General features: G+C 35.2%; 2 protein-coding genes across 5 annotated transcripts; both read left to right on the forward strand.

Annotated features, from left to right (window-relative positions):
- The first annotated feature begins 28 nt into the window (after positions 1 to 28).
- On the forward strand, positions 29 to 8024 carry adh5l (alcohol dehydrogenase 5-like). Of its 4 annotated transcripts, none has more exons than XM_087280284.1 (10): positions 29 to 106; positions 361 to 422; positions 1480 to 1581; positions 1794 to 1941; positions 2463 to 2550; positions 3160 to 3379; positions 3499 to 3759; positions 3835 to 3967; positions 5311 to 5449; positions 7592 to 8021. In XM_087280284.1, the coding sequence occupies exons 2-10, from the start codon at positions 396 to 398 to the stop codon at positions 7614 to 7616; spliced, it is 1143 nt and encodes a 380-aa protein (XP_087136410.1). In that variant the 5' UTR covers positions 29 to 106; positions 361 to 395; the 3' UTR covers positions 7617 to 8021.
- A 1923-nt stretch (positions 8025 to 9947) lies between these two features.
- Positions 9948 to 20670, forward strand: zgc:77938. The gene is given in 10 exon segments (NM_205642.1): positions 9948 to 9976; positions 11442 to 11501; positions 11591 to 11692; positions 11805 to 11955; positions 14349 to 14436; positions 14548 to 14767; positions 14886 to 15146; positions 16597 to 16729; positions 17874 to 18012; positions 20514 to 20670. Coding segments are annotated over 9 exon segments (1137 nt in total). The 5' UTR covers positions 9948 to 9976; positions 11442 to 11483; the 3' UTR covers positions 20539 to 20670.
- The last annotated feature ends 483 nt before the right edge of the window (positions 20671 to 21153 follow it).

Genomic DNA, 21153 nt, shown 5'->3' on the forward strand with positions numbered 1-21153 from the left:
AGATGGCGGTCACGTTCCGATTTGTTTTGATTCCGCTGCGCAGAAGAATGACTGTTAGCCAATCAGATGACGCTTGGCCAGCATCCCAAATTCTGAATATAGAAGAGTAGGAAAGAAATATCAACAACAAAAGCGCTCTTCTGAACCTAGATTAAAAACAGTAGACAGCTGGTTAATAGTCCGTACGTAATGTCTCTTCGAATGTTAGATTGGCTTTAATATGCAGAATTGTAAATGACAAGATATTAGTAGCACACTAGTATACAGTAAACATTTCTGACTGGGATAACGTCAATATTTTTTTATGTAACGTTGCTGTATAATTATGACCTTGACACCAATATTTCTGTTTTGTTTCAGCACTAACGTTAGTAGAAAGATTCACTGTAAAGTGTATGGTTGCTATGGAAACTGAGGGTAAGGTAAGGGCATTCATATATTATTATAACAATTATTGTAGTTTATGTAGTAGTAGTATACCCTGCAAAAGTTTGGAATCATTAAGATTTAGATGATTTTAAAATAATCTCTGATGGTTAAGCAAGGTTGCATTAATTTTATCTGAAACAACAGTATATTATTAGGAAAGATTACTACAGTTTATACAACTGAATGATCATTTAGATCTATAAAAATAAACTAAGGTGGTTCTCAGGAAACATTTCTTTCTTATTTTTGTATTATTTTGAACATATATTAACTTTTTTTTCTATCTAATAGAGCAAATGTGTTATTGTATGAAAAAAAAAAAAACTTGACTCAGGCCCCTAGAGAGGGAGCATTTGGGTGGTTCAGAAGACCCACCCCTCTCTGACAAAAGTCCAGAATTTGTTCCATACATGAGCTCGTTTGTACTTTTTTGACTGCTATGCCATCATAAATAGTATAACCCATCTAAAAAGTCTTTAAGACCAAGCGGAATCCTAGTGTCACGTAGTTAATCAGTTTTGGTCAATGCAAATGATTATTTTTCAAGAGTCCAACTTCCAGGTGTCAAGAAAACATCTGATGTAAAGTGAAGTCATCTTTCACTGCCGTATTGTTTTTAAATAGACAAAAAAAATGTATTCTAAATTTAACATTTCTAAACTTTTATTCTAAATAATCTAAAAGTGTGGTTATGATGGCCATCCATCAAGCTAATTAAGCTAAAATTAATGTTTAAAATGTAACCTAAATGTAACCCACTGAACCTAAATTCAGTATTTAAATCTCATACTTAAACAGAAAATGAGATGAATAACTGCAAAAAGGTCCACTTTTTGGAGAAAATAGAACCATTTCTTTTATCAGTCTGACTATGGGCCTGTGACTACTGGTTTTCTGACAAAAATATTATCGGAAGTAATATTATGTAATCAATGCCAGTAACAAAATTGAGATTTTATCATTTACAGTAAAACAGTAAAAAAAAAAGTACTTTTAAAACACCTGAAACTGTCAAGTGCCTAGCTCCAAATGTTCTGATTGTTTTTTAAGGTGATCAAGTGTAAGGCAGCAGTGGCTTGGGAACCAGGAAAACCACTATCCATTGAGAAAGTAGAGGTCGCCCCTCCCAAGGCACATGAAGTACGGATCAAGGTAAATCTGTTACATTGTAATTGTCATGCTAGATTGGGTACAGTGTAAATTTAGACTTGCTTTTATCTAAAAACAACTTAAGCCAGAAGTATGTGGTTATGAGCTATAAGCTTTTAAATGATCTAATTATTATTATTTTATTGTGATTTAATTGATGTAGTATTTTTTTATTTCATCTGGCAATGACTGTTTTTTTATTAACTTTTATAAAGATTGTAGCATCTGGAGTCTGTCACTCAGATTGGGCTTACCTGTATGATATTGCTAAAATGAAGCCACGGCCGTTTCCTTTGGTCTTGGGGCACGAAGGGGCAGGAGTGGTGGAGAGTGTTGGTCCAGGTGTCACAAAGGTGTCTATAGGTAAAAGCCAACTTCTAATATAAACAACTTCAGATGACGAGTTTACATTTAAATAAAAACAGATTACAGACTTAAGTTACTTACAGAATAAAAATTATTTATTTAATTGTATATGTTTTCATAAAATGTACGGCCCATTTTGGTGTCTGCAACTAATTAAACTGACAAAAAGTGATTCTTAAAAATATTTTTGGCATGCTGATCTGTACTTAAAAAAATATATAAAAAATATATTTTAAATTTAGAAATTTTGAAAATAGTGTATGAAAATACATTTCTTATTTTACTGTTTAAATAAATAAAAAATACATATATTTTTTTTAAATAGTCATTATTTTTTTCCTCATAAAAATGCATTTAAACATTCTTATATAAGCTTAAAATATGTGTTAAACTTTTGTTGTTTTGATGCTTGAAATGTCTTTTTCATCTTTTCGCCGTTCTTTGCTTCCATGATTCATATTAATATGTGAAAAATCCAGTATGTGACCTGCATTAATTACAAATATCTCCATCTGAAGGAGATAAAGCGATTCCTCTGTTCCTGCCACAGTGTGGACAATGTGAACGCTGTCAGAGTCCAAAGACCAACCTCTGCACCAAAAACTGGTTAGAATAAAAAATGAATAAATTAAAAAGCACTTGTCTAAAGCAGGTCGCACACCAGAAGCGCCGCTCGGCGGCGCGCAGCGCCACGCAGCGCCATGTATTTTAGAATTCTAAACATAGGTTTCTATCAGGATAAACACACCGGCACCGCAAGTCGGCGGCTGTCGGCGGCGTCCGGCGACGGCTCAGGACGCAGTTCATTTTTCAGCCGCGCCACAGAGCGCCATCTGATTAGTTTCATGTTAAATATCCTTCGAATGTGCCGCGCCACAGAGCGCCATCTGATTAGTTTCATGTTAAATATCCTTCGAATGTGCGCGTTTGGTGTGTGATACTTTAAACTGTCATGTGCGCGCTGTGTCGCGGCGCCAAGCGGCGCTTCTGGTGTGCGACCTGCTTAAGAGTTAGTTTTTTTTTACATTTAATTTTGAATAGAGACTAACTGCTGTTAATTAGAACTAGTATGAATATTTATAATGATTCAATGTCATTTCTGTGTTTATGTGACTATGCATTTTCTATTAGTTAATCAGTCATGATGTTATTTAGCAACTCTGAATTATCATTTTTCTATGCATGACATCCATTAGTATTTCCTCTGCCTTTCAGGGAGAAAACTCAACAAGGTGTTCTTGCTGATGGCACCAGCAGGATCACCTGTAAGAATCAGCAGGTTCATCAGTTTATTGGTATCAGCACTTTCTCTGAATATACGGTTGTGCCAGAGGACAATGTGACCAAGATTCACCCAGACGCTCCACTGGACAGAGTGTGTTTGCTGGGCTGTGGAGTTTCTACAGGATATGGGGCAGCAGTGAACACAGGCAAAGTGTGTATGATGTGTGATTTCAATTGGCATAATGACAAAAAGACAAAAAAAAGAACATCCTATTATCCAGTAGCAGATCTTGTATCATGTGTGATATTGTTTGGCTTTGTCTTTCCCAGGTGGAATCTGGCTCCACATGTGCAGTGTTTGGTTTGGGAGCTGTGGGACTGGCAGCTGTCATGGGCTGCAAAGCTGCCGGTGCCTCCAGAATCATCGCTGTTGACATCAATTCAGACAAGTTTGAGATCGGTAAGACATTTGGAGCGACTGAGTTTGTGAACCCCAAAGACCACAGTAAATCCATTCAAGAGGTGCTGAGGGAGCTGACCAATGGTGGCGTTGATTATGCTCTTGAGTGTGTCGGCGATGTGGCGGTTATGGTAAGTTATGCAAGTTTAGTAGAGCTGTCACATTGTCAAGTAGAAGAAAATCATTGATTGTTTTCCATTGAGCAGCGGGCAGCTGTGGAAGCATGCAGTCCTGCAGGGGGAGTCTGCGTGATTGTGGGCTGGATTGAGGTGGAGGAACTTTCTCTTGCCCCACTGGATATCCTGCTGGGAAGAACTCTGAAGGGCACTTATTTTGGAGGTAAATGGCAAGATTGGTTCAAGGCAACTATGGATGCTGTTTGAAAAGTGAATGTGAGAAATTAAAGTGGCAGTTCAACCAAAACTGAAAATTCTGTCATCATTTCTTCACCCTTTACGTGTTCAAAACCTGTTTGACTTTCGTTCATTTCCATTGAAAGCTGGAAACCTATAACTATTGACTTCCAATGTATTTGATTTTCTTACTATGGAAGTCAATGGTTACAGGTTTTCTGCTTACTTCAAAATGTCTTCTTTTGTGTTCAACAGAATAAAGAAACTCATAAAGGTTTGTAGTCACCTGAGGGGGATTTAATAAGTAAATTTTTAGTTTTGGGTGAACTATACCTTTAAAGAGGCCATGTGTATCAATTAAAGGATCACAGAACACAGCATCTTCAATAACTAAAGGCTTTTTTTGGAGTCCTTATACAGTATAACCCATTATCAAGACCAGTTACACTCATATAAATGTGTCCAAAGCCCATGATCTTAGGAGAAGCTGCAAATTAATCTTACAAAGGAAAATAAATCACCCACTTTGACCCATGATTGCTCTTATCTTTTATGAAATACAAGCTCACAAAAAGAGGCCTCCAACATAAAAGCAACATATCTTCTCATATCAGTTATTGGTCACATTACTGCAAAAAGCTCATAGTTAATAGTTTTATGTGGGGAAAAAAAGGTGAAAATCAATGGATTTAGGAAATTGCTTTGTCTTCTATTACAGTTTATGCAACACAAACCTTTGTTTAGATCTCAGAAAATTTAGTTTAAGGCTTCATTTAATGTTCATGAACTCATTTGTTTCACATATTAAACATTCTTTGCAGCACCATTATTTTCAGTTTGTCTAAAATGCTGTCATTGAATTCTGGTTTCAATAAAGCCCCTCTTTCATAAAAAAATCTCAGTGCTCTGATTGGCCAAGCATGTCAAGACAAGCATACAGTACGTCAGAAATGTATTGCCTCTTACCATAATTGCCAGATTGTTTCCAAGGATGCTATTTTAGACAGGCCGTTTTTTAAACAGAAATAGTTAATAATGTGCCTGTTTTACCATTACTCGAGTCCAATTTATGTTGATCGATTGAAAACAGTTGTACTGTACAAATGACTCAAACTGGAGTTTCACAGTTTGATCGATGCATTTTAGGCTTGATCAGTGTTCTCTGATGTACAGGAAAATAAATCCCTTATGTGTGAGACTGCAAGCTGTTTGTCTTTGCAGATCTTATACATGCACAAACAGATGCATTACACACTAGAGGAAAAGAAAAACATTACCAAGCATCAAATGCCTTCTTTAAAGTAATTACCTCGCTCATTTGATTGACAGGCTGGAAGAGTGTTGAAGCTGTGCCCAGACTGGTTCAAGACTATATGAGCCGAAAGATTCTCCTGGATGAGTTTGTGACACACAGACTGGCTCTAGATCAGATTAACCAGGCATTTGATCTCATCATGAGTGGGAAAAGGTTTGTTTTTATGCATCTACTGTACTTATGAACAAAATCCTTGATTTGTATTGTGATATCAAAAAGATTTCATTACCTTAATGTTTTACTTTTACTCATTTTATAGCACACTGTTGTGTTCACCATATTCATATTTTCAGTAATTATCATTTCTTGCAGTACATATGATATTGCAGTTTTGTGCTCAAGTAGTGACATTTTCATATTGTGACTGGCATCGGGTTAGTTAAAAAATGTAATTAATATTAATTATTCACTAAAATATATGGAAACGTGTAGTCAATTGGTAAGAGCCAATGTATATTAACTGGCCACTTTAATTGGTACACCTGTCCAACTGCTAGTTAATGCAAATTTCTAATCAGCCAATCACATGGCAGTAACTCAATGCATTGATGGATATGGACATGGTCAAGACGATCTGCTGCAGTTCAAACCGAGCATCAGAATGTGGAAGAAAGGTGATTTAAGTGACTTTGAACATGGCATGGTTGTTGGTGCCAGACAGGCTGGTCTGAGTATTTCAGAAACTGCTGATCTTCTGGGATTTTTCATGCACAACCAGATTTACAAAGAATGGTCTAAAAAAGGAAAATATCCAGTGAGCGGCAGTTCTGTGGGCGCAAATGCCTTGTTGATGCCAGAGGTCAGAGGAGAATAAGCAGATTGGTTAAAGCCGAGGGAAAAAATAACCCCTCGTTACAACCGAGGTATGTAGACGAGCATCTCTGAACACACAACACGTCGAACCTTGAGGCGGATTAGCTACAGCACCAAAAGATCACACCGTGTGCTACTCTTGTCAGCTAAGAACAGGAAACCGAGGCTACATTTTGCACAGGCTCACCAAAATTGGACAATAGTAGATTGGAAAAACGTTTCCTGGTCTGAGTCTCGATTTCTGCTGCAACATTCAGATGGTAGGGTCAGAATATGGCATCAACAACATAAAAGCATTGATCCATCCTGCCTTGTATCAACGGTTCAGGCTGGTAGTGGTAGTGTAATGGTATGGGGGATATTTTCTTGGCACCCTTTGGGCCCCTTTAGTACTTACTGAACATCGTGTCAACGCCACAGCCTACCTGAGTAATGCTGCTGCCCATGTTCACCCCTTTATGACCACAGTGTACCGATCTTCTGATGGCTACTTCCAGCAGGATAATGCGCCATGTCATAAAGCAGGGATCACCAAACTTGTTCCTGGAGGTCCGGTATCCTGCAGATTTTAGCTCCAACCCTAATCAAACACACCAAAACAAGCTAATCAAGGTCTCACTTAGTATACTTGAAACATCCAGGCAAGTGTGTTAAGGCAAGTTGGAGCTAAACCCTGCAGGGCACCAGACCTCCAGGAACAAGATTGGTGACCCCTGTCATAAAGCATGAATCATCTCAGACAAGTTTCTTGAACATGACAATGAGTTCACTGTGTTCAAATGGCCTCCACAATAACCAGGTCTCAATTCAATAGAACACCTTTGGGATGTGGTGGAAAGGGGGATTCGCATCATGGATGTGCAGCCAACAAACCTGCAGCAACTGCAGGATGCTATTATGTCAATATGGACAAAAATCTCTTAGGAATATTTCCAGTACCTTGTTGAATCGAAGGATCAAAAGGTGTTCTGAAGGCAAAAAGGTGGTCCAACCCAGTACAAGTAAGGTGTACCTAATAAAGTGGCCAGGGAGTGTATATGTTGACTAAATGATTGAAGAATTAATATGACAAGATAAAGAAATTGCAAGATACACTAATGAAGCATTCAAAATACTTTTGTTTATTGTGGGATATTTCATTTCATGCCAACTTTAAGTGATAAATCGATAAACCTTTATAATATGGGACACATGGTTCATTTTAATGCACTTTGAGTTAACATAAATGAAGTAACATTGTGTTTTTTAATTTAATATAAATAAAGATGAATAAATACTGTAATGTATTGTAAGTTATAAACAGTTATCATTAACTCTCCATGTGGTGTATTGTAAAGTGTTACAGATAAATCTATGATAAAAACCATGTCATCATTCATAATACAATTTAAATCAAATAATAAAAAGCCTGAGCAATAAGTGCAAAATGTATTATTAAACTTTTATGTAACTTGATTTCTCTCTCTCTTTCTTTTTTTATAGCATTCGGACAGTGATTGAGATGTGATATTCCCAAAATCCTTCTAACAGACCGCACAATATCAGTGGTTTTGATGTGTTTCTCCTTTGCCTCTCTATGGCCTAAATTTGTAATATAGTTAAAAATGAGTTTTGCTGGGTTGACACAGTAACAGCTATTATCAGACTACAATAAAAGACGCTTTTGCAATATTTACAAAGGAAAAGAGATTGGCAGGCTCATGCTTAGACAATGATTACCCACCTACCTGCTAATGCAAAGTTCCCTTTTAAGTTCCTGTATGTATAGTATCTGCACATTTATAGACAGAAAGGAAAAGTCATTCATATTTAGGGCACTGATTGTTCTTTTAGGCCATATTTTCAAAGAGCACATCTGTTCTGATCGGAGACTGTTCTACATAATAAAGCCGAAGTTGATTTTTTTTTCTTATCAGTATGCACTCTTTATGTTGTATTTTCTTCAGTTTACTTTACTTATATACCTAACAGGAGTACCTTTTTTGTGTGTGTTCCATGTGACACAGGGGCTATGTTTATATTACACTATGCATCCAAATAATCTCTTCGTTATCGGATTGAAAAGACTTTTTCAATAAACATCATACAACATCATAAATCAATCAGATTGAGCTTGATCTGAATTAAATATCAATTTGATTGGAAGGGGTAGTTTTTGTTCCTTTTGTAAACTTAATCAGTAACAAAAATGACCATGTAAACTCTTGAATTTGACTTTTTTAATCGTATATGTCTCTGGGACACATGATGTGCATTAGCCTGCGCAAATTTTGATAAACGCACCAATACGAAGGATGTAATTTTAAAAACAAAACAAAATTTTACAAAAGGCCATGCAAGACTAAATCGTTTTCTTTCATGATGTATTCATAAGTTTTATACGCATGCAAAATAGACCTTTGATTTTGATTTTTCAGACACAATAACATACTTCAAAAATAGGCATACTTTTATTTATCTACTTTGGACTTAAAGGTCCCCTGAAAAGCTTTAAAATTGCATTTGTTGTTTCATGTTTCACATAATCTCTGAAACATGAAGTGAGGGTGGGAAATAAAGTAGCCCCTTATTTAAAAAAAAAATAAAAAACAGCCAATAGCATTTTGTTTTTATCACAGCTCTGCCAGTGAGAGTGATTGAGCTCAAGCACATCAAATGAAAGGCAAATAAGTAGCATCTTGAGGGGTGGGGGGAAGACATGTCAGATACTAGAGAGCATTTGATCATTGATTTGGTCAAGATTTGGTGCAAAACTGAAGTATGAAGAGGCGTTAAATAAATCGTTGATCCATTTTAGACCTACCGCAAGCTTTGGGTGTTTATATCAGGTTTTTAAATGCAAATTTTGTCACTGCTTTGGAGCACACTCGCTTATAGATATCTTAAAAACTAACAATACTGAACGTTACATCTCAAAAACTTTATATTCTTTTTAAACATTAAATGTTTCTTAAACATCAGCATAATCACAATACAATTTAATGCAGATTTTAAAGCAAGCTTTTAAAGATTTTTTAAAGTCACTTTATTCATTATATATATATATATATATATATATATATATATATATATATATATATATATATATATATATATATATATATATATATATATATATTTTTTTTTTTTTTTTTTTTTTTTTTGGCTAATGAGCACATCCCGATATGTAGGATTTCTCGTCAGCACTTTGAAAGCTCAACTTATTGCATGCATAGCCTATTTGTAAGTTATGATTATTCATATGCATTATATTTAAATAATGTGCTTCCAGTATGTACATTTTTTTATATCTATATTGGTGTCATATGCAGTTTTTTAATGATAATTGGCACATGAAAACATGGTGTGACATTTCGTCACCTTAGAATTATGTTTTTTGTAAAAAAAATAAAAATAAATTGTCAAAACTGAGTTATTGACATTCTTATTAAATGACAAATTATTTACATTATGGGATGTTTTTTGTAAGTTCTTTACATTTTAAGATTTTTTATTTAAAAAACAAATGTTACACACACTGTCCGCTACTGTATATGGAATAAAAAAACTTTAAAGCTTAATATCTCAAAACCATTCAGAATGCAGACAGAACCTTATAATTCCTAGGTGACAATTTTTTCTCATTTCTACATATGATTTGATTGAATTGGTTATATTCATTAGTTCTTGATCATAATATACATGTACACAAAGGTTACCTTTGAAAACTGACTATGCGTGTCTGTTATCCAATCACATGCTGGCAGCATTATGTTCAGCTGCTGTATTGGTCAGTCATCCACGTGTTTTAAATCATATAGCAGCTGTGCAGTACAAAGTACACTAGTACCAGCAGTTCCTCTCCCGAGCCCTGACAAAAACAGCTCTGTAAGTTATTAATAGCATACAAACATTTGAAAACATAAATATGTGCATGCAGTCGTACGCTTTACTGAATATGTTTTAAATATGTTCAAAAACTAGGGTACTTTATAGTGTTGAAAGATATATTTACGTTTAAATGAATACAAAAAAAGCATTTGGTATAGTTTCTGAACTTGGATTATTTTATGATAATGTTTTAAATATATAAGAACTGTGTACTGTTTAATTTAAATGTTGAAGAACTATTTTGCCATGACAAGTTAGTGTACAATTTAAGTCTACAATTTATTAGGCCGTGCACTTGCATACTTCTGTAATTCTACCCACAGAAACATGTAACAAATATGCAACCTCATGTCTGTGCAAACAGAATCAAATTTTGGTAAAAAATCTAGGCTTTAAGTGATGTATGATATGGCTCATATAGATAATTGCGTTAGCATGTCGATGAATGATATTCCATGAGATTAACTTTAAAAGTAATACACTTTGCATTAAACTAGATGATACAGTACATTCTACATTAATATTCACAGAAAATAGCACAAAAATATAGTTTTATTCAATGATATGTATTTTAATAATTAGTCATTAAAAAGCATTATTTGCTTGTTTCATTTTTCTTCATTTGTTAAGGAGAGTGACATTTAGATTAGGGATGCACCGATACTGGTATCGGGTTGATACTTGGTTAAATTGTACTCGTATTGTACATGAAATGCACCAATACCACTCAACAGTATTTCGCTACTCGGCTGTGATTTGTTGTCCTACCTGACTTCAATTAGTGTAATAATGTATTATATATTAATAGCTTAGTCCTTATAAACAATCTGTTTAAAAGACATTATTATCAAATCGATACTGAAGAATAACCGAATATGAAAGTATGCATATTTGTAGCAATATGTTAAGATAAAATCGCTTAAAACATTTTAATATTTTAGAGAAAGTAGTCAAAGTTTGCATAAATAATTAACTTATCCACCCACGACCAAACATTGTAGTTAAACTTTTTGATTACATGAACCATGGATTAATGGCAGGACTCGCAAATATAACGTAATTGGTAATCAATAAGGTTTATTGATTTACAGAGTTATCAACAATGTGTGTATATTTTTGGCTTGGTCTTCTGTTAAAGATTTTTTGTGTTCATCCTTGCTACAAGCAAAAAAATAAAACCTCCTTGCAAATTAATTGCACTTACATTGAAACCAAATCTAAGAAGTATCGGAATCGGTACTCGGTATCTGCAAGTACACAAATTAAAATACTTGTACTCGTATCGGTTTATAAAAAGTGGTATCGGCTCATCCTTAAATAATATCATTTATTCATTTATTTTTTGATCATTTTTTTTTATCAGACTCTTTCTAACTTACGGTGAAAGAATTAAAAAAATAATAATAATAATAACACATTAACACAAATTCCAGGATTTTAATAGTCATTTGATTTCTTTTAGGAGGCTGATTATATAAAACTGTACTACAAGATTGTGGTTACCATGGAAACTGAAGGAAAGGTAATTTTTGCCATCAAAGTTTTTTTTTTTTTTTTTTTTTTAGAAATATATCATATTAAGATATAATAAAATATGTTATCCACTCTAAGGTGATCAAGTGCAAGGCAGCAGTGGCCTGGGAACCAGGAAAACCACTGTCTATTGAGGATGTAGAGGTCGCCCCTCCCAAAGCTCATGAAGTACGGATCAAGGTAAATCCGTTACATTTCTCTATGATACTACATTAATTTAAGATATTACTTTGATCAGTGGCAAGGCAGTATTTATTTATCAGCTCACTGACTATGAATTGACCCGGGTCAGATGGTGGCATCTGGAATATGCCATACCGACTGGACTTTCCTACATGAAGTTGGTAAAACAATGAATCCACAGCCTTTTCCTGTGGTTTTGGGGCATGAAGGGGCCGGAGTGGTGGAGAGTGTTGGTCCAGGTGTCACAAAGATGGCCAAAGGTAAGCTAACTTTTTCATATTTAACATTGGAAAAAGTGAAATCTGAGTTCTCTTGCTTACAGTTTACCAGGGTTTAACAAATAATCCCAGGTGTTTGTATGCTGAGTTCCAATAAACAATCATTTATTCATCCATTTTCCTTCAACTTAGTCCCTTATTTATCAGTGGTCCCACAGGGGAATGAACCGCTAACTATTCCAACACGTTTTATGCAGCGGATGCCCCTCCAGCCGCAACCCAGTACTGGAAAACACCCATACACGCACACTCATTCTCACACACACATACACTATGGCCAATTTAGTTTATTCAATTCACCTGTACCGCATGTCTTTGGACTTGTGGGGAAAACCGGAGCACCCGGAGAAAACCCACTCGAACACGGGGAGAACTTGCAAAATCCACACAGAAATGTCAACTTGGACCAGCGACCTTCTTGCTGTGAGGCAACAGTGCTCACCACTGAGCCACCATGCCACCCCAATTCTAAACAGTTATGTACAATTTTTTTTGCTGTCATTAGCCCCTTTCATTCATTCATTAATTTTCTTTTCGGCTTAGTCCCTTTATTAATCAGGGGTCGCCACAGCGGAATGATCCGCCAACTTATCCAGCATATATTTTATGCAGCGGATGGCCTTTCAGCTGCAACCTATCACTGGGAACCACCCATACACTCTTATTTACAAGCATATACTACGGACAATTTAGCTTACCCAATTCACCTATAGCACATGTCTTTGGTCTTGTGCGGGAAACCGAAGCACCCGGAGGAAACCCAAGTGAACACGGGGAGAACATGCACACTCCAATGCCATCTGACCCAGCTGAGGCTCGAATCAGCGACCTTCTTGCTGTGAGCCGCCATTGTTAGCCCCTTTCACATTTTAATAAATTGTCGTAAAATTACAGAAATGGCTTTATAGGTAAATAAAAACCTCTAACACACTGCAGAATTCCAGACTTTTAATGGTAATGTTATGTTTATCAAGGTTATGAAAACTCATTTCCTGGTATTTTTACTAATGTTTTAAAAGGCCTGATCTCTTTACTGCAATTTACCAGTATTTTCCTGTAAACATCTGCATGTGTGAAATGGGCTATTGACTGTTTCATTGCGTCATTTGGCCTATTTATATTAACGCTGTAGCATCGACCGTAAAGTAAACTTTTTTTTATTATATTTAAATCTATTAAAGAAAAAAATAGTGGTTAGTAATAGGAACAGTATAATGTATAATTGTATTTTGTTCTACTTTATATTAATTAGTTACAACGATTACATTTTTGAAATGTCAGGAAATTATTCTCTCATACAAATTTTTACTACAAAAATTTCATGACTTTTCCCAAGGACTTTCGAGTCCATTTTCATGACCTAATGTTACATGTAATGTCTACATATATGTGGTAAATCATAAGGATAACAATGAACATTTAAATTTATTACAGTATAAAACAAGCAACAATCTCTTTAGTTTAAATTTATTTTTATATCTATGTAAAATAGATGATGCTTACACAGCACTAATTATGTGACTGCATGTTTTTGGCCAAGAAAAGAAGTAAAAACAACTGTCCTCCATTCCAATATACGGATATTTGTCAAACTAACTTGAGATGATGTTAATAGTTTGTTAAACTAGAAATAATAGGTATAACTACTTCTATTATAAAGCAGCGATCACACTGCACTTTTCGTTCCATAAACTTCCATTCTTAGGCATGCAAATGTGGCAGACCAGAAGCGCAAGCGCGTGCGACAAGTTTTGTCTTCCATTACATTCGAAAGTTCAAGCTTGGTGTATTCTTACCTGCAAAATTGCATCACGTTATATCATTAGACCAATAAAAGATAATTTAAAATAGGAAATTTAAAATATGGAGCACTCGCTCACTTTTATTAATGTCTAATCATCTTGTTTAACCCCGCCCCTTTTCGCAGCACCGTATGACAGAATTTCGCAAGCACAAGCTCTAGGGTGACCGGAGTTTAAGTAGTTTTGGACAAAAACGTCTGCTAAATGACTAAATGTAAATGTAATTTTCATGACTTTTCAAAAACCTTGTGGGTTTTTCTGTTTTTCTCAAACTTTTTTCAGGCCTGGAAAATGCCGTGTCAAAATTCCATCACTTTTCCAGGTTTTTCTTGACCATATGAACCCTGTTCTTTATTATCCTTTGCAAGAATATAAAAATGTAACTAAAACATGTTTAGTATAAAGGGCAATTGCAAATAAATAGAAAGATTAGCAGTGATACAAATTATAACATTAACATAAACATTAATAAACATAAAAGGGACATTTACTGTAAATACATCTGCTTTAAACAGTTTAAATTTGAACTCAGATACTCAAAACCTGCAATATCATTCTACCATTTATCTACAGGTGATAAAGTTATTCCTTTAGTCGTGCCACAGTGTGGACAATGTGAACGTTGTCTAAGTCCAAAGACAAACCTTTGCTCTAAAAACTGGTGAGTTAATTGCACTGAAGGTTGTATCTTTTTTTTTCTCCTTTTTTCCCCTAAACATAAGGCTTTGATTAATAAAGCAAGTTATCAAATAGATTCCTTTTTATTTCCAAGGGAGAAAACTCAGCAATGCCTTCTTGCTGATGGCACCAGCAGGATCACCTGTAAGAATCAGCAGGTTCATCAGTTTATTGGTATCAGCACTTTCTCTGAATATACGGTTGTGCCAGAAGACAATGTGACCAAGATTCACCCAGACGCTCCACTGGACAGAGTGTGTTTGCTGGGCTGTGGAGTTTCTACAGGATATGGGGCAGCAGTGAACACAGGCAAAGTGTGTATGATGTGTGATTTCAATTGGCATAATGACAAAAAGACAAAAAAAGAACATCCTATTATCCAGTAGCAGATCTTGTATCATGTGTGATATTGTTTGGCTTTGTCTTTCCCAGGTGGAATCTGGCTCCACATGTGCAGTGTTTGGTTTGGGAGCTGTGGGACTGGCAGCTGTCATGGGATGCAAAGCTGCCGGTGCCTCCAGAATCATCGCTGTTGACATCAACTCAGACAAGTTTGAGATCGCCAAGACATTTGGCGCGACTGAGTTTGCGAATCCTAAAGACCACAGTAAACCCATTCAGGAGGTGTTGAGGGAGCTGACAAATGGTGGGGTTGACTACGCTCTTGAGTGTGTGGGCAATGTGGGGGTTATGGTAAGTTAAAGGGGACCTATTATGCAAAAATCACTTGTATAAGTGTTTTAGACACATTTGTGTGGCAACAGTGTGTGAATATAGCTATTAGAGTCTGCCATTAGAGTTTTCACACTATACATGCCGAAGATAATGTCAAAGACTAAGGGATTACAAAGGTAGAATTTTAGGATTCACAAACGAACACTGTAGTCTCCATATAGACATCCTTCTTGTAAGCCACTTCTTTTGACATGTTCATAACATTAGTCCTGTTTTAAATCTGCCGCTATGTTGACAGGAACGCAATCTCATTTGAATTTAAAGTAAACAAAAGAAACAGTTTGGCTCAAAGCCTACAAGGGGCAGTTCCAAACAGTTATAAAACATTATTTGTGGGGTATTTTGAGCTGAATCTTCACATACATACTCTAGGGACATCAGACACTGCTCTTGTAAAAGGGGGCATAATAGATCTATTTTAAGGCACTGTAATTGTCACTGCAGGAATGATTGGAGGAACTGAGGCAATAATTGCACTGAAGTCAAATATCCTTCACTTTTTTAATCTGCAGGATAAAAACAAAGACAGCCAATGAAAATCCAGTGCTGAAACATTTATACAAGCAGATGACATAACTGAAGATGAGATTCTGTGATGTCATGTATAAACTTGATATGTAATACACTCATCAGCCACTCTATTAGGTACAAAATATTTAATTAGCCAATCAAAATGCAGTAGCTCAGTTCATAGGCATGTTGATATGGTCAGAACAATTTGCTGTTGGTCAGACTGAACGTCAGAATAGGTGTGGGCCATGGGGGAAAGGTTGTAAATAAAGGTTTTATAGTCTGGTGCAACTTTTGGATGCCAAGATCACAAACAATATGAACACGAGACTCAAACTTGCCTTATTTCAATGGTGGTGGTGGCAGCACACTTTGGGCCCTTTAGTACCAGCCCTTTAATGCCATGGTCTACCTGAAAATTGTTGCTGATCATGTCCTTCACTTTTTTTAACCAGTGTACTCATCTTGTGAAGGCTATATTCTGTATAACAGAATAACAAACTGTGCCACAAGGCTCAAATCATCTCAAACTGTTTTTCACAGTACTCAAATTAGTCCACAGTCACCAGATCTCAGTACAGTACAGCACATTTTTGAATGTAGAACGGGGAATTCGTGGATTTCCAGCCAACAAATCTGCAGCTGTGTGATGCTATCATGACAATATGAACAAAAATCTCTGAGGAATGTTTTCAGCATGTTGCTGAATGAACATGAAGAATTAATGCATTTTCTAAAAATAATAATTATTATTATAATAAAAATGTCTAACTCAGAACTAAGAAGATGCATTTGTTAGCAGAAATACTTTTATCATCAAAGAGTTCACATTGTTTGCAAAAACATTACTAATCTGTGTATTTGTATTTAAATGATGGATTGATGTATTTTTGGTCAGAGGGCAGCTGTGGAAGCCTGCAGTCCAGCAGGAGGAGTCTGTGTGATGGTGGGCTGGACCCGGATGGGGGAACTTACCCTGGTCTCTGAGGATATTCTGCTGGGAAAAACTTTGAAAGGCTCCTATTTTGGTGGTAAAAGCATTTCTGATCAATTCAAATATCACGTATGGTCAGTGGGGGTAAACCATTACAAGTAACACGAGTTACGTAATAATAATACTTTTCTGAGTAACGAGTACTGAAATGCATTACTTCACAAAATATTAATAATATTTGAGTTGCTTTTTCGTTTAATTAATTCACATTAACTAAGTAAATTGCTGAATTAAAAATTGAGAGAATGCGTTCATTATTTTGAACTCATGGAAAAAAGGAATTGCACTTGAAAATGGTTTGAGCTTCATTAATAAGGCAAAACGCACAAAAGCAGCAAACACTGCTTTAAACCTTCATTAATCTGTACTGTATATATGGCATGTAGAGCTCTGGGCTCAGGAAGTTCTCAGAAGATAAAATGATCCTACATTTTTATTACTCGATGTGTTTGTTTAAGATAAATAAAGGTGTAGATTATACAGTGTGTTGTTAATTGCAGAGCTCCTCTATTTAAAAAAGAAGAAAAAAAAACCCTGCAAGTTCTGAAAGAGATCAAGAAAGGTATAAGAAAAAATAATGCAAAATGTAACGTATCACATTACTTACCATAAAAATTAACTAGTTACTTTTTTAGCAGAGTAACTCAATATTGTAATGCATTACTTTCAAAAGTAACTTTCCCCAACACAGCTTATCAGGGCCGGAGTGGCACTCCTTTTCAGCCCTGGAGTTTCAAGCCTCAGACCGGCCCACCTCAGTTCACGACTGACTATATTAAAATAAGGTCATTTCCAATTCAGTTTCTAATTACACTATCACGTCTTATTTTGAGAAAACAGCTGCTTTATAACTTAAAATGTTCAACAACCCTAACAGTATTATATGTCTTAACAATAAAAATAAAATTAAATAACATACTCAGACGAGGAGCAAACCCAGGTCGGCAGCGTCGTAGTCTATCGTGCTATCCAATGGACCACAACAGCTGTATATTGAAGAGTGACTCATCTGAGTTATATCATCATTAACCTGCAGGCTGGTTATATATAAAAAGAGCAGAGCTGCTGCTTATGGTGGTGTATGTTGCAGGTTTAGTACCAGGTTGTTGTGATATTGTTGAATTATTTTACTGTTTGAGTGTTTTCCTCCAACTTCCATCTTTTTTCTATTTGGTTGACAGGTTGGAAGAGTGTTGAGGCAGTCCCCAAGTTGGTGCAGGAGTATCTGAGTGGGAAGATTCTCCTGGATGAGTTTGTGACTCACAGACTGACTCTAGAGCAGATTAACGAGGCCTTTGATCTCATGATCACCGGAAAAAGGTCAGTATTCTACTCACAACAGAGCAAAACATTGCCACATCACCGTAAGATTTTTCCAAGCATGATGATAATATGCTCTTTATCATATGGAGAAGAATGTCTTTATTATGGAATCTTATAGTTTTGTAATAAGTCAAATTAAATTTTATACACTTTGTCGTTGGTTCAGTGTGATGAAAAATATTAATTTAAGAGTATTGCAGCACTACTGTACACTTTACTTTGTGGACAATAAATGGTTTGATTATGCTAAATGCAAAAAAACTATTGTCTGCTATAATGTTACAAGACATTTTTATGTGGTATAATTTAAAAAATACTCTAATTGATATATTTTTACAATGTTTATAGTATGTAATAATGTTACAGCATACTTATTCTAACCAATAATTACATAATAAATTGTATAAAAGATAAGGAACCGCACATAATTATATTACATTTTAAATCAAAGGTGGTCCGTGGAATTTAAAATATTGAAATTCCGTTTTAAAATAATAAAAACAACTTATTGCTGACAAATGGGGTAAAATCTAGTGCTTTGAAAGATAGTGGCAAAGTATAAAACATTATAAATGCCATTTAATAAGTTTCTTTTAACATCATCAAATGAGTCTTGTGATATATGCCTGACAAGACTTTTTTGATACACTATTGTTACAGTATATTATAAATGTATGCTCACAAAAAAACTAACTAGGCCTGTCAAGATAGCTATTTTTTGTAGTACGATATATTGCACCAAAGTATATTGCTATAAACAATATTATTGTCATTTTAAGACCATTTTATGGCACTCAATATAAAATGCCAGACAATACAATATTATCACAATGCAAGTAAACTCTTCCAAACAACACATAATATTTAATTCTTAAGAGTATTTCATTTAATTAAAGTCACTTTAACAATTTAATAATTAGCCATTGGAATCAGAATGTGAAAACGCATATGCCAAATAAATAATAATAAATGTTAGCAAAAAAGTGCAAAGTAAAAAGTAACAGAGGCTGTGACATCTGGTACCAGATCTATTTTCAGTTGTCAGACACCCACATGAAAATATACTATAGTCATTTATATTGTTTTTTCAACCCTACACTCAAAAGAAAACTCATTTTAATGAAGATTTCCATCCAATTAATTTGTTTAAATATATATATATATATATATATATATATATATATATATATATATATATATATATATATATATATGTATATATATATTTACACGATTAAATGAGTTGGTCCAACAGGATTTTATCAAATAAAAGTCTAAATAATTTTAATTTGTATTTAACAAACTCAAAGGTCTGATATTATCATGTATGTCTATTATGTGTCGTACCTTTGGAAGTCTCTTAGTTTTATTTAAAGCTTTCCTAAATGAACTAAAATAGCTATTTTTACATAATTGATGAGTTACATATACAGTTGATTGACACTGATCTCCGAACTAATTTTAGGGCAGTTATTGCTCACTGAGCAAAGCAACAAACTGCATTTTTGCTAATTAAAGCTGCCAACACCCAAAGCATCAGTGCTTCTGCAAGGTGGTCATCTCAAAACTCAAAGCATTACATAAAAATCTTCTAAATCTTCAAACTAAAGTGAAGATTAAACTCTAACGAGTCTTTCTAATAACTTTAAACACCTAAGAACACCTAAACACCTACTTTTATTGTCAACATTTCCCTCTCTTAATCCAATACCACGCAAAACATGCTGGGAACTACAAATCCCCTAATCAGGTAGTTGGACCAACACAATTTCTTCATGTTGTCCCAACACAAAATGCTTAAAATTAACTTAATAATTTACAAATTTAGGTGCACTGAACATAAAACAAATAAATCAGCCAGAGAAATTGGAAGAAATGTGTTGTTTCAGCTCATTTTAAACAGGTATTTTAAACAAGCATTTTACTCATATGTTTTGACTGTACCAACACACTGACACCTCCAATAGAGATAGAGATGTTGCACATTCATTCATTCATTTTATTTTCAGCTTAGTCCTTTTATTAACCAGGGGTCGCCACAGCGGAATGAACTGCCAACTTATCCAGCAAACTGTATACTGTACGCAGTGGATGCCCTTCCAGCTGCAACACAACACTGGGAAACACTCATACACTCATGCATTCATACTCATACACTAGGCGAATTTAGTTTATTCAGTTTACCTATAGTGCATGTCTTTGGACCGTGGGGGAGACCGGAGCACCCAGAGGAAACCCATGTGAACATGGGAAGCACATGCAAACTCTACACAGAAATACCAACTGACCAGGCTGAGGCTTGAAGCGACCTTCTTGCTGCCCGGGATGTTGCACAATCAGCTAAAATGTTGCCAGAATAGTTTTTAAATTTTTTTTTTTTTTATGTATGTATGGGCGATATATATTGAATCACCAAAAATTATTAAGTTGATGTCCATGTGTTGTGCGATAAGTCAAACAATATTTCAAATATTAATTTGTTTCTCTCTTATTTTCAGTATTCGCACAGTGATCCAGATGTGAGATGAAGGAATGAAGATCTGCCTCAAACAGAACAGTATTTACAGCATTTTCAGACATCACATACATCACAGAAGAATCAATGTTTTATAATAAAATGCACTCAAGCTGCATGGATCTCAGCAGTTTAGATCACTTCTGTCCCAAATCATTTTTACCATAAAACATTATGCACATTAAACATCTTATCACAACCACACTATTGTTTAACATGTACTGTAGAGAGAAGCTTCTGTTCTCAAAGGTTGTATGTTTGTCTTTTACCAGTAGATGGCAAGCTTGCACTACCAACCATCCTCATTCACTCCCTTTGTCTCTCTATTCTTTCTGAGTTTTCTCCAGTCAAACATTTATTATTAAATTTCACTGAGGCTTGGCCCAAAAAGTGTTCTTGTGCTTATGTTCCACGTCGTTTACAGAGCAGCCCACCAGGACTCCATTCAGTCTCTTAAATGTGCACCACTATTGCCATTTGAAACCACTATCCACTAGTTCTCGTCTACAATAATATTATCAAACGAGCCTTCACCGCTTTCCAGCAGGACACAGAGAAGCCTCTAGAAAAACAGAAAGAATTTTGTCACAGGGAGATGGATGTGTGCGTGTCACCAGGGGTTG

Source organism: Danio rerio, chromosome 14 (genome assembly GCF_052040795.2).
Source record: "Danio rerio strain M-AB ecotype USA chromosome 14, GRCz13ab, whole genome shotgun sequence".
Classification (NCBI taxonomy): Eukaryota; Metazoa; Chordata; class Actinopteri; order Cypriniformes; family Danionidae; genus Danio; species Danio rerio.